The sequence below is a fragment of the Seriola dumerili genome, unplaced genomic scaffold, assembly GCF_002260705.1.
Source record: "Seriola dumerili isolate Sdu_G_001 unplaced genomic scaffold, Sdu_1.0 BDQW01000017.1, whole genome shotgun sequence".
NCBI lineage: Eukaryota > Metazoa > Chordata > Actinopteri > Carangiformes > Carangidae > Seriola > Seriola dumerili.
The window spans coordinates 5,441,326-5,454,740 of record NW_019174272.1 but is presented as its reverse complement, the minus strand read 5'-3'; the positions used below and the strand labels follow the sequence as shown (position 1 = coordinate 5,454,740).

General features: G+C 43.5%; 1 protein-coding gene across 1 annotated transcript in view; it reads left to right on the top strand.

The window, feature by feature from the left end:
• The window catches only part of hectd4 (HECT domain E3 ubiquitin protein ligase 4), a 35,711-nt gene that overhangs the window by 10,445 nt on the left and 11,851 nt on the right, over positions 1-13,415 (top strand). The window contains exons 13-50 of the mRNA XM_022753028.1: positions 32-174; positions 299-369; positions 466-571; positions 687-807; positions 915-1,043; positions 1,490-1,614; positions 2,068-2,221; positions 2,325-2,432; positions 2,599-2,826; positions 2,963-3,082; positions 3,177-3,281; positions 3,405-3,568; positions 3,702-3,947; positions 4,516-4,708; positions 5,181-5,285; positions 5,401-5,489; positions 5,570-5,742; positions 6,111-6,246; positions 6,349-6,493; positions 6,615-6,781; positions 6,956-7,102; positions 7,199-7,383; positions 7,557-7,710; positions 7,810-8,090; positions 8,240-8,426; positions 9,013-9,094; positions 9,211-9,413; positions 9,598-9,733; positions 9,942-10,124; positions 10,276-10,440; positions 10,543-10,712; positions 11,072-11,187; positions 11,316-11,419; positions 11,853-12,014; positions 12,152-12,300; positions 12,442-12,521; positions 12,779-12,942; positions 13,093-13,330. Coding sequence (XP_022608749.1) covers positions 32-174; positions 299-369; positions 466-571; positions 687-807; positions 915-1,043; positions 1,490-1,614; positions 2,068-2,221; positions 2,325-2,432; positions 2,599-2,826; positions 2,963-3,082; positions 3,177-3,281; positions 3,405-3,568; positions 3,702-3,947; positions 4,516-4,708; positions 5,181-5,285; positions 5,401-5,489; positions 5,570-5,742; positions 6,111-6,246; positions 6,349-6,493; positions 6,615-6,781; positions 6,956-7,102; positions 7,199-7,383; positions 7,557-7,710; positions 7,810-8,090; positions 8,240-8,426; positions 9,013-9,094; positions 9,211-9,413; positions 9,598-9,733; positions 9,942-10,124; positions 10,276-10,440; positions 10,543-10,712; positions 11,072-11,187; positions 11,316-11,419; positions 11,853-12,014; positions 12,152-12,300; positions 12,442-12,521; positions 12,779-12,942; positions 13,093-13,330 — 5,734 coding nt within the window. The remainder of the gene's footprint in view (positions 1-31; positions 175-298; positions 370-465; positions 572-686; positions 808-914; positions 1,044-1,489; positions 1,615-2,067; positions 2,222-2,324; positions 2,433-2,598; positions 2,827-2,962; positions 3,083-3,176; positions 3,282-3,404; positions 3,569-3,701; positions 3,948-4,515; positions 4,709-5,180; positions 5,286-5,400; positions 5,490-5,569; positions 5,743-6,110; positions 6,247-6,348; positions 6,494-6,614; positions 6,782-6,955; positions 7,103-7,198; positions 7,384-7,556; positions 7,711-7,809; positions 8,091-8,239; positions 8,427-9,012; positions 9,095-9,210; positions 9,414-9,597; positions 9,734-9,941; positions 10,125-10,275; positions 10,441-10,542; positions 10,713-11,071; positions 11,188-11,315; positions 11,420-11,852; positions 12,015-12,151; positions 12,301-12,441; positions 12,522-12,778; positions 12,943-13,092; positions 13,331-13,415) is intronic.

Below are 13,415 nucleotides of genomic sequence, written 5' to 3'. Positions count from 1 at the left end.
TTGATGATTTTTTTTTATCTGTCCCCTCTAGGTGGTGTTTAGGTTTTTCAATCCTCAGTCGGAGCAGAATAGGGAGAGTGTACGCCGTTCTGGGCTACTCCTGTGGCAGCTACTTATGGCTCCGGTTGACCAGATAGGAACAGAGATTCAGAGAGAGGTGTGCCTGGCCATCAGGTAAGTCATAAATACGGTATACAGTACAGTATGCTATACATATAAATCAGGAGTAACAGTTAGAATGTTGTTTTGTGTAATCAGTGATGAATCCTCTTAGTTTACCTCCTCTCTGTCTTTGCAGCTCAGGTCTGAATACCTTGTATCAGGGGGAGGCTGAACTCAGCAAACTGCTAAAACTTGTTCTAACTGAAGGTGAATATTTAACACATTCACTTTAATACAGCTGGCACTTCCACTGTTTTGTGGCGACTATAGCTCATATGGCGTGTGTTTGTGTGTGACACCCAGGTGAAAGAAACAGTGGCCTGTCTCAGCTTCGGGACGTCATCCTTACTAACTTGGCAGACCAGCTACAAAAGAACAGATTTGGGAGTGAAGAAGATGACCACTACAGGTAAGTGGCAACCCTGTTCCAACAATATCACGTCGTAGTTTACAAACCTAAGTTAGCTGAGTTGCTCTGTAGGTATCGACTCGTTTAAAGTGCTAGAAATCTTTCTCTTTTACAGATTGAGTGACGAGCTGCTGCATTGTATCCTCAAGACTGTAGTTCGGGAATCTTGCCTCATCATTACCAAATGTCAGACTGTTGCCCGAGACGACTTCCAGAAGCTGCTCTCCACTGTGCCAGTATGAAAATCTGTTGAGCAACACTTTGTACATTTGTACTGATCAAGATCACATGTTTTGTGAGTCTGCACTTGTGCCAACTTGAGATGGTTTCCCTCTCTCTGTAGGTGGTTTCACCTAGTCTGCGCTACCTCATGGCTGTTCAGAACCACCTCCTCAGTAACACCATTCTAATCCGTCCAGATGATAACGACGACAGTGACAGCTCCCTACAAGGGGAAACAATGAAGGTACAGGTAAACATCCCCTTTAAATACCCCTTCCTCTGTGCATGTGGAGCATGCGGAGCATGTGTTTGTGTGTCTGTCAATGAGAGACCAACCTATGAAACGGAGCAATGGGAAATATTTGTTTGATGTTGTTATTTGATGTTATGCTTAGTAAGTTGTGCCTGTTGCAGTTTTAATGATATCAGTTAACTGAGCTATATTAACTAATGATGTGTTGTTTTTAGATATTGCCACTTACAGTTACTGATAAAAGGATAAAAACAAATCATCTCATCTTTAAACCAACAGTCCAGATTGTGCTGATATACAGAGTTGTTCTTATCTGTAGGCGTAAAAATGAAATAAAAATAGTGTGTACATACATTTCCATATTGCCTGAAAGAGATGTGATCACTGAAAATCTTGGAAGCAGTGTTACGTAAGTGTGGGCCTATTGTGTGTGTTGTCCTCAGGAGCTACAAAGCAGTATCCTGTCCCTAGCAACCAAGATCCTGGTGGGATGTGATGAAGTACTGGAAACCCTGCAGCAGGTGACCACAGCCCTGATAAACAGCGACATCCCTGACAGAGAAACAAGGTGAACTTTGAATTTCATCTTTTTTTTATTTAAAGAACTTTTGCAGGGTGGGAAAACATCTGACTTTTGATGAGCAATGCTTGATGGATACCATTATCGTCTACCAGCAACTTATTTTATTATATTTCATGACCAGACTTTTTAAGTCTTTGGTGTCTGCTGTGTTGCCATAAAACCATAATGTAACTGACAAAAATAAATCCAGACATGATGTTCTCATAGTTGGCTCTAATGCAGTATTTCACCGTGAAACAAGATTTAGCTAAACCTGAGTAATGCCGCAGCCTCCTTTTTAAAAAAGAATAAAAGAGTGCTTGAGAAATCATTTATGGACGCAGGCTTCTAAAGTCACAGTGGCTTTTCAGTGGAAATTTCTCGATTTCTTTGTCATATTATTGCACTAAGGATACATCAACTTAACATTTTCGCCCACCCCCTTCTTTCTATCCTCAGGTTGAAAGGACTGGAACAGGTAACCAAGGCCACCATGCTTGGGCACCTGCTGCCAGTGTTGCTCACCTCTCTGATGCACCCTAACCTGCAGACCCTCATTCTTGCCGATGCCCTCATGCCACAGTTGGTGCAGCTGGTCCTCTACACCAGCCAGGTTGGCGTCTTGCCGGTCAAAAAGACAATTCTTTCATTAAATAAAAAGTTATTTCTTGTTGCTCTTTTTATTTAAGTAATTACTTCCACTCTGTGTTTTCCAGACTGCCCTGTTATTAAAGACTCAGGCTCCTCTTTTCACTGAGGAGCCTCCACCCGTGGGTGGCGCTCTAGGGCAGGGGGCGAAGGCATGTGCCACTGATGACAAGTATGTTTTCTAAAGATTCACAAATTAATTCATCTATTATATATTGGATCACTTTTCTGCATAATTTAGCATTTAATGAGATTAAAACCAGATTTCACCATGTTTACAGAAAAGCAAGTGATAACTAAGTGCCATCTGCTCTGTCTGTGAAAAGCTCAGTTTTCTAAAAGCAGGAATGTGTTTGTGTCCTTGATATTAGAATTCTTGACGAACGTGAGGAGCCAGGTTTCCTGACCGGACTGAAGATCCCAGCCCCATGGGCTGCTGGGAAAACGGTAGAGACAGTGCACCCTGTGAGAGACAATTACAAGTTCAAGGAGACGGTACACATCCCTGGAGCACGTTGCCTGTACCTTCGCTTTGATTCTCGCTGCTCTTCACAGTATGACTATGACAAGGTAATGACCCTCACAGCACACCAGCTGTATGGTCTTCACTCTTTGCAGCTGTTACATGTATTTTGTGCCATTTCTCAAGTGTCGCCAATCTTTAGTTTGGGGATTTTCACCCAAAATATATTCTCCGATATTTTAGTTGGTTATCTACGCTGGTCCCAACACCAACAGTCGTAAAGTAACAGAGTATGGAGGGAACACTCTAGGATATGGCAGTCGCAGTGTCTTGGGGACAGGATGGCCCAAAGACCTTGTAAAGGTACAAGAAGCTGTTTTGCATACATACATACACAGTGAACACACAGAGCACATGCAGCCTTGAAAAGCTACAATTTTTCTCTTCCCTGTTTTAGGTCGAAGGAGACACTGTGACCTTTTCCTTTGAGATGAGGAGTGGACGTGAACACAACACCCCTGATAAAGCCATGTGGGGGTTCTCCTGCACTGTCAGAGCTCAGGTAAAACATGGGAACACTGGCACTTGACAAACATCTGTACTAAGCATTGTTTAATCATACTGGCAGCGTGGAACATGAAGAACAACAGCTACTCCTGAAGATGCTGTTTGTTTTTGGTTGCAGGAGTCATCCGAGGATGTCTCTGGGGGCCTCCCCTTCCTGGCAGACCTTGCTTTGGGTCTGTCAGTGCTGGCCTGCTCAATGCTCCGCATTCTGTACAACGGACCAGAGGTGACAAGGGAGGAAGAGGCCTGCCACGATTTGCTCTGCTCAAAGCTGCTGCAAAGGTGACACAGTTAAAATAGCACAAAAAGCTACCACTATGGTATTGTCTGCCTATGTGATAGATACAGTATAGTACAATGCAAGCTGCTGGCAGCCAAGATGACAGACAGGTGACAAGCTGTGTTTTTTCTCTAGGTGCCAGTGGCAGGTGGAAGCAAATGGTGCAATCTCTCCTGCCCTCACACCCAGCCCTTCACCTCTGCCACTCACTATTGAGGAGGACCGGGAGTTCATCTATCCCTCTGATGTGCTCATCCCACCTCCAGGCCTTATGCCAGGGACCTACTTTGACTTGCCTCGTATCCGCCTCCCTCCAGGCGTCATGGGAAGGCTACGAGAGGTGTCTGGAAGGGCTCGGCCACAGTTCCGTCCCAGCATCAAGTAAGAAGTTCATGCTGTCACAGTAGTAGAGGATATGCAGGTGTCATCTCCATGCTGTATGCAGAAATCACAGTGGTCACTGCCCCCGAAGTGGTAAACACAAACACTGATAAACAGAGGCGAGGCCATTTTGAAACAATTCTTCCTAATTTTTCTGTGTAACTTTAAATAACCAAGCACAGAGTGAGTGAATTATTTAATATAAATATAAAAATTTTACAAAACTGTCCACAGATGATCAGAATATCCTTTGAAGTCCTTGTGATTTTGATTAGGCAGACACATCCTGCTTTAAAATAGGACCAGAAATCTCGGATTTTTGTGTGCCTTGAGGCTGTGTTCATACTGTAAATTTTCAGTTCTGTTCCAACGGCTGTTTTCTACATAACTTGTTTTCCTGTTTGTACTGAAGCTCTCCCTATTCAAAGCAGCCATATTTTTTGTATGTTTATGAATAAGGGAGGTGATATTGCTGATATCGATGCATACCCACTATAAAGTAAACATCTGATTGTTTTCTTGTCAAGTGCATTATGTAACTTTTATACTCAACTATTTTTTCTTCAAGGGAGGTGATCAGACCAGATGTGATGGAGGAGGTTATCGTATCTTGTGTCATCAAACACCTAAGCCTGGTGGATGCCCTTCAGTCACTTGTCAACTACCAATACCGTGAGGATCACGCAGAGGAGTATGACCTGGTCTGTAAGATCATGGCTGAGACATTCAAGAAGATCAATGCCATGGAGCGTCAGCTACAGGTAAAGTTACACAACAAGGTTTTTTTTTAAAAACATTATGCTTTAAATTATGTTTGCGTGTTAAATACAGACTGTACACACTATGCATGTTGCTCATTTTCTCTGTTTTTAATGAAGACATGCAAGCAAGTTCTTTCTGAAGTAGTTTAATTTGTAGTATTTGATATTGGCTACAGGAAATAGGATTAATGGATTAATATAATGTTCATCATATTTGTAATTGTCAGGATGCTGAAGATGTGACAACAAATTTGAGATATTTGCATGACAGGCAGTATATTGAAATATAAATTATAACCTGGAAAATTAGGAAATAAGGTTGAGACTAACCAGAGCACATGATTTTAGTGAAGAAAAAAAAAACTTTTATTAATATTAATAAAAGTAAAATAAATCAGGTTACCAACTTGAACAGAAGCAAAGAGTGGAAGACTGTTAATCTGTGTCTAATTATCTCCCGTGTTGCGTTCAGAGTGTAGCAGAATTGGAACAGAAGTGGCAGAATGAGGTAGAGGAGGCCCAGCAGGGAAAGCTGGAGAACAACGCTCCTTTCTTTCATGACTACCACTTCTTTGAGGTACCCTTCACTATTCAAATATACACCATGTGCACAGTTTTCAATTTTTGCTCAAGAGATAATTCCATTACCATTACCATTTGCTGTGATTGTTTTGTTTTGCTTTTTGTACCAGAATAAAATTAAGGAGCTGGAACTACTCTGCTCCCTGAAGGAGGTCCCACTTGACTTTAGTGACTTGGAAAATGTTGTCCTTGCATTGAGGCAAGTAATTAAGCTAGTCAGTTAGTTGAGGCAAACTATATGTTAGGCAATATCCTAACACTATGCATCTGCACCAACAGGGAGAAGTTCTTCCAGGAGGTAAACACCGCACACATCAGAAGTAGCACCCCACTTGTCAAAACTAAGGCACTGGTGAAAAGTCTGATGAACCGCACCGAGCTGCTGCTCCATGTTACCATCGCTCCACATTGCAGAAGCCTAACCACCACACCTGCTGGCACACCAGGTCCAGGTACACATAATCTTTTTATGTCTTCTTATGGTACTAAGTAGCTGCTAAGTGGAACCTTGTTTTGATTAGAGACTTGCTCTTTCAATGAAATTTTCAAGCTGCATGTTGTCAAACACTCACACTATTAAAATGTCCTTGATCTAGTGTTCTTATTAAATTTGTGGGTACAGTTATGTAAGTCACACGAGAGTCTGACTTTAATGAATTCCTGGAAATGCATTGTTTGATTGCCTTATTTCTGAGAATCAGTATTTTCATTTGTAAGTTATTAATTCCTGCATGATCAGTAAGTGTTTTAGTTACCCCAGGACATCAGTGATGGGAGACGAGTTTGAGTTTCAACTAATTAATCAAATTTTTTGCGTCAGCCTCTAAGTCAGTGTCAGACGCCAAGACTGTGATCCCCTTGGTAAAGCAGCCAGTCTTCCTGCGCAGCATGTCTGCACCCTCTGACCTGGAGATGATTGCTAACCAAGACTTGGAGTTCACGCACGCTCCACAAAGGTCTGTGGTTATTTTTTGAGTTTTAATTATAGTGAATCATTGGAATGAAACAGAGGTTGAATTTATTCTTTTACTGGTTGTCTTTTTTTTTTTAAACTTTAGGAGGCGACACCACCCTACTAGTCATCGCAGCAGCTCATTTACCCTGCTGCAGTCTCTGGCCATAGAGGACAACCGTGACAAGCCAACATACAGTGTGCTGCTGGGACAGCTCTTTGCATTTATTGGGACTACACCTGATCAAGCTGTTAGTTTCTTACTCATCACTCAGTGCCATTTTTTACTGAGTTGTTTGTTGCCATAGCTGCATGAGAATCATTGTGTGAACTCTGGTTTGACATTGAGATATTTACCTGTCATTTCTGCAGGTGTCAAGCAGCAGTTTCCTGTCTGCTGCACAGACACGATGGAGACGTGGCAGCACACGGAAGCAGGCTCTTGTTCATATGAGGGAGTTGCTCACTGCTGCTGTTAGAGTGGGTGGGGTCACCCACCTGGTGGGGCCTGTCACTATGGTACTGCAAGGTGGCCCAAGGTAAGAGGAGAGGCTGAACCACAATTAACAATCAGTAACTACAACAAAAACTTTTGAAACTTTTGCAGCCATCATATTAAAGTATTATACAAAAAAAAAGATAATGGCTGAGTATAATGGCCCAGATTGTGTCTGGTTCCTCTACACATCTGTGTTTGTGTGCCATCTGTGCAGGATTGAGGAGCTGACCTGTGGTGGAATGGTGGAGCAGGTGCAGGAAGCCTTTGGGGAGACCATGACGTCTGTAGTGTCACTATGTGCTCGCTACCCCATTGCTTGTGCAAACAGTATTGGCTTGCTTTGCACAATCCCCTACACCAGGCAAGAGAATCCATCTTAAATTATCGCTCTTTTATTATTCCTGTGCTACTAGACCCTGATATTGCTGACCCTCATTTGTTGTTTGTGTTGTCACAGGAGTGAGGAGCAGTGCCTAGTCCGGAGTGGGCTGGTTCAGCTTATGGACAGTCTGTGCAGTCTAAGTGGTCAGAGGGAATGCAGCTCAAATGAGAAGCAGACCAAAAAGCAGAAGGTGGCCACCATGGCTTGGGCTGCTTTCCAGGTGCTGGCCAACCGATGCATTGAGTGGGAGAAGGTGGAAGGTATGAAGTTGGTAGCTACTCATTCTGATTGTGTATGAACAGCGACTAGTGTAAACGTTACTCAGTAATGAGGGCACTTTAAAGATGTTAAGGGTTTTCCACACTGTCAGATGAAATTATTTAGTTGTATGGTGTAATGATAGGTTAGTAATCATTGTTTCCTCTCTTCTAAGGTGGGTCAACAGATGCAGTGCACTCTGGTCTGGCACGGCAAGTGTCCAGTCTGCTGACCAATCACCTGGCCAGAGCCACAGAGTGCTGTGGGAATCAGGCAGCTGGCAATGATGCCTTACAGGATGTGCTAAGTCTGCTCAATGACCTCTCCAGGTAGGGTTTTATGTCATGTTTGTATATCATGTATCATGTATTTATTTATATCCTGTATTATATTATATATGTATATGTTCCTTTTCTTTTGTTTTTCAGGAGCCACATAGGGAAAGCTATACTTAGCCAGCCAGCCTGTGTTTCTAAGCTCTTGTCTCTGCTGCTTGATCAGAGACCTTCTCCAAAGCTGGTACTTATCATCCTCCAGCTATGCCGAGCTGCCCTGCCTCTCATGAGTGTGGAGGACTGTGGTAATGTGGCCCTGCCGTCATGGAGCTACTCTATTAACACGCTAGATGCTGAGCAGCAAGATGCGAGTGACCCTGCCTCACGTATAGCTGCCTTGCTGCTAGCCAAGCTGGCAGACTATGTAGTACCAGGTTGGTCTCTTTTCTACTAAATACATGTGTGTGATAAGGGGTGGTCCCTGTAAGCAAATGCTTTGCTAAATGCTAAAATGCTAAAAACATGCTAAACTGGACGAGAGAGGCATTTTCTCCTGCTAATTACAATGTTCCCTCTTTACTAGGCTGTCAGACCCTGCTCTCCCCCAGCTCCTCTGAGCCAGACACTAGTCTATCCCGAGCCAGTTCCAAAGGAGCTCTGAAATCTGAGGATGTAGGGGAGGAGGGAGAGGCTGTTGACGGAAAACTGTCAATCTTTATCCACAAGAGAGAGGACCAGTCTTCTCATGAGGTTCTACAACCACTTCTCAGGTATGACCTCCCATAAAGTAAAGCTCCTTTTCCACTGGTCAAAAAAATCCACTAAGACCCGCTAACATCTGGCTTTTGTCGGCAATGGAAAAGGGAACAAATTGCATTCACACCTAGGTCAAATGATTGTGAATGAACACGCTTATTTTCACCCCTTGTCCTCCTGTAACGTCTCAAAGCACAGACACTGTAGACCTGTCACGGAGCAGTGGAGCTTAAAAATACGTTTTCACACAAATAAGTCTCACATGGAGGCTTCAACACTTTTACAGGAGCACCAACCCGGAGATGAGACCTGACAGATCCATTTTACCAGTTAACACGGCAGCTAGCAGCTCCCTCTCCCCCCCGTGTGTTTGCTCTGCTCCTCACAGTTGTGCTTGTCCTCAGTCCAAACTGAAAGGCAAACTTGACAGGCAGTGGAAAGGGGCACAATCTGGTTTTATTAGAGGGTTTAGCCGTGTTTAAAAAAAACCTGCGTATACCTGCTAAATTTGGTGGAAAAAGGCTGCTTGTGTTTTCATATTAGTGAACTCAGTTTAGGCTTCCCTGACATGAGCATTCTACCAATCTCTTCTAAATACAGCAGCTCAGAGGGACGTCCCTTTCGGCTTGGCACAGGAGCAAACATGGAAAAGGTGGTAAAGATGGACAGAGACATGACTAAGGTAAAAGTTTTGATATGAGTAAGAAAAAGTTTAATTCAACAGCATATGTTCACCAAATGAATAGTAGTGTTACTGTAGCCTTTTCTCACCTCCATCCTATTTGAATCCCTCCCTAGAGTGGAAGCTGTGAGGTGATCACAGAGGAGGCATCTGCTGCCCTGAGGAAAGCCAACAAGTGGGCCCAGTCTGGTCTGATAGTGAGTGTTGGTCCACCTGTGGAGACTCTGGCCCAGGAGACTGCTGGAGGCATCACCACTGGCGACAAGAAGAAAACTGCTCAGACTGCTGTTTGTAGGGACAGGAATGCTGAGCTGGCCAGGTACTGTTTGATTTAGCGATCAGATATACAAATTAAAGTTTCAGTATTCCATGTAGTCCACACTCCCTTGGCAATCGAAAATGCTACGGAGAGAGTATGGCATATTTTGGTCAACACGCGTATGTGACTGACATCAATCTTGATTGTGGTTGTGACGTCTCTTCTCAAAACCTGCCTTGAATAGGTCGGACCCTGTGAGGCCGTTCATCAGTGGCCATGTCGCCAACAGTATGGCTGCTGAGGTTATTGCTCTGCTGCATAGTCTGCTCACTGCTCCCGAGTCCAACACTGCTCAGATCTGGACCAGCACTGCTGAAAAGGTAAATGATTATCACGTTTCTACCTTCATAGCTTTCATTATACTTGGTGCTGGTAACTGATACTGTAACTTGCTGTGAATAGTCACTACAGGGTCATTGATCATTTAAAATCATTGAAAATAATTTCTATTTAGGCTGACATCTATTTGATCCTTTATGATACCGTATGTCATAAACCTAATGCTTTTTCCTTTGGGTTTTGTGGTAGGTGCTCTCCCGGGCGCTAATGTTTATTCCTCAGCTGGGGAAGTATGCTGAGAGTATTCTGGAAAATGGCAGCAGCAGTGGCAGGAAACTGGCTAAGCTGCAGGCCATTGGCAGACAGGCTGTTGCTGCACTCTGCGCCCTTGGAGGCTTCAAAGAAACTATTAAGATCGGCTCTGAGGTCCAGGTTAGTGAAAGGAGATTACATTGTGAAAATGCTATGCTTACATACTAACGTGTGCACTATAATTTGCATCAATAAAAACAAATCAACATGGCGCCATTATTTTCATTGGAAGCAATGAAATGTTAACTGCTGTCATATCCTGTGATTCCAGGTGGTAGGTAAAGGAGTGCTCGGCAGTGTGGGCATAGTTATGTCCATAAATGAGCAGGAGGGCATCGCTACAGTCAAGTTTCCTTCTTGTGAGTATAGGAAAGCTTGCAAAGCCTCAGACATCCTGACTGTACCTATATCACGCCTCTGCACTCCCAGATCTGAGGTAAGAATTCCAGCATGAACACACAAGCGAGTCCTTACTTTACTGGAAAATAGCTGCCTGAATCTCAGTGTGTCTCTTTCAATTCTAACCCACCTCCAACAGGCTCTCCCTCTGTACAAGCTGTCAATCACAGAAAAGGTGGTACAAGCAGTGCAGTCCATGCTTTTGCCACAGGAGGGCAGTCTCTCTATTCACACCTCTCTACCAGCTACAGGAGATGGCTCCAGCCCGGTAATGGCTGCAGTGCGCTTGTTGGCTGAAATCAGAACCAGGTTAGTAAATGCTCATGTAAGTAAACTCGTCTGCGAGTTATCTGTGCATCTTGTCAAAGTGGTGGATACTGATGGCCCCACGTTAAATTTGTTTTGTTTTGTGAGGAGTACTATGTTGCCATTTTGAGAATCCACTTCTAAACCTCACTAGTTCCAAGTTTACTGATGGTTAACGGCTGAGCAATGTTGTTTCTCATCTGCTGTATTTAAAATGTGATTACTTGAAACCCTTTGAAACTTTAACTCTGGTAATGTGATCTAATAATGTTGAAAAAAATACTACGAAACACAGCAAAACCATAGCCTGGACACATATTACAATGTTCTTACTGGTGTTTTTTTTTTTTTTTTTTTTCCAGGGCATGCCTGGTGATGGCACAGCTCCTTGAAGATAGCTCCTTCTGTGAAGAGTTCATTCAGCAGTGTCCTGCCGCTGTAGAGGTTCTCAACCTGGTTGCCCAGGAATGCAGCCCTGGTGAGCATGTATCCACACAAATAATTTGAGCACCCAAAACATCTCAAATACAGTGTAATGCGTTTGGTCTGCAACACCATGCACTGTTGGCAGCTGTGTGCGTGACACATTTCTTTCATCTTGTGCAGGAGAGCGTCTTGGCATGGTGGAGGCTCAATGTGAAAGGGTGAGAATGCTGTACCGGGACTGTGCTCGGCCACCACCTCCACCTCTGCAGACAGACAGGCGCCAGGTGGGAGTCACCCAAGTTTATAGAATAGTTCTTGTTTTGATTATGTTAATTTTTGCAGTAAGGAACAACTAACACAAGAGAAACCCCCTCATGGAACATACATGTGCATGTTGCAGAAAATACATATTTATCATGGAAGAAGGTGGAAAAACAATCTTTTGTTTGCAGAAGCAGAAAAAGCAATAACTGAACGTTTCCCTTATTAAAGAGAGTTTAATTTTAGTTTTAAAAAAAGTGCTGATGGAAAACCACGAAAGTCTCTTGAACATGTATTAATTAACTGACAGCCGAAGCCAAGATAATTATGGTATGAAATTCTTACATTGCTGCAAGCGTCAGCTCATAATGGGCTCAAAAACCTTCAAAGACATTTTGATGTACTACAGTCTGATTTGTTTCCAATGATCTCCCTTTGATGTGCTTGCTGCACCAGCCCAAGGAAATTACTTGGTGTCCATCCAGAGTGTTCCCTCCAGTCCGTGCCTGCATGTTCTCATCCCGTTTGACCTCTGTCACCTTCTTGGCTGATCCAAGTGCTGGAGGAGGTCTGCCTCGAGGCACATTCATCTACGCCACCTCTCCTGTACCAATTCAGGTGCACAGATCACAGTGGAATGCACTCCTGCATTAATATTTGCCAACTTTGTTTGAAAGTCTATTAAAGAAGTAGAATTATTTAGTGATACTTCTACATACCCATATTCTTCTATTTACTTCTCTTTGTCCCTGCAGGCACCTTCTTTCTACTGGGAGATAGAAATTGTCTCCTATGGAGACTCTGAGGAGGACAGTGGCCCGATTGTGTCCTTTGGTTTTGCCACTGAGGCAGAGAAGAGAGACGGAGCGTGGACCAACCCAGTCGGCACATGTCTGTTTCATAAGTATGTTCAACTGCATATTCAATCTGAGAGACTCCATCTTTTTCCTCACTGCTCTGTTTCTCCCTTGAGTGCTGACTGCTATCTTTCTCTTTTGTGTCATTCCGTCTCTGTACGTCTGTCTCCTATCTGTCTGTGTGTCAGTAATGGTAGGGCAGTACATTACAATGGCTCCAGTCTGCTGCAGTGGAAAAGTGTCAGGCTGGATGTGGCTCTACTTCCTGGTGAGACAGGAGACAAAAACTTTTTGTTCATCTCTTGTTTTGATGTAGAAATCCATACAGTGATGTGTGTTATGGATTTGAACTAAACTCCTTAAAACCATTGTATCTTAACTGGCTGCTTTTTCAACAAAAACCCTTTTTGCAAACATATCTTGCTTCCTTAACTCAAGCTGTATCCAGTGTTTGCATGCTTTAAAATATGTCATTACCTGTTAACATCATTGTTAAGATGTGATCTTACATTTGCATAAACACAGGTGATGTGGCTGGAATAGGCTGGGAGCGCTCTGAGGGCACTCCTCCACCCCCTGGTCAGGCCCCTAAAGGCAGGGTCTACTTTACCTACTGTGGCCAGCGGCTCAGCCCCATTCTTGAGGATGTGGCAGGTGGAATGTGGCCCCTGGTACACATTCAAAAGAAGGTGGGTTTCTGTAGCTAAAATGACCTTGAAAGCCTTATATTTGAACAGTTGTCGAGCTCTTGTAAAAGTTGGTTCATCACATATATGGAATATGTATTTTATGTTCTCCCGCAAGATTAATTCTGTTTTTTTGCTGTTTCCTTTTTGTAGAACTCAAAGATCCGTGCCAACTTTGGAAGCCGGCCTTTTGCATACGCAGAGGGCCAAGCACACAGAAATGCGGCTGACTTATGTGTGGACCTTGCAGAGGAAATAAGTGCAAATTTTGAAGCACTGCCCTTTGCTATGGCTTCAGACAGTGATAATGATGCAGGTGCAAGCGTTACATCAGACACTGGCTCCCATGGACCCCCTTGCCGAATCGCAGCTGTTGCCGTTGCCCAGCAACGTATGTCTATGACCTTCTTCTCAGTTTTAACCAAAAATGTGCATGCTTTTACTTTAGATTTCTTTTGTTTATCATTTTTTATGAG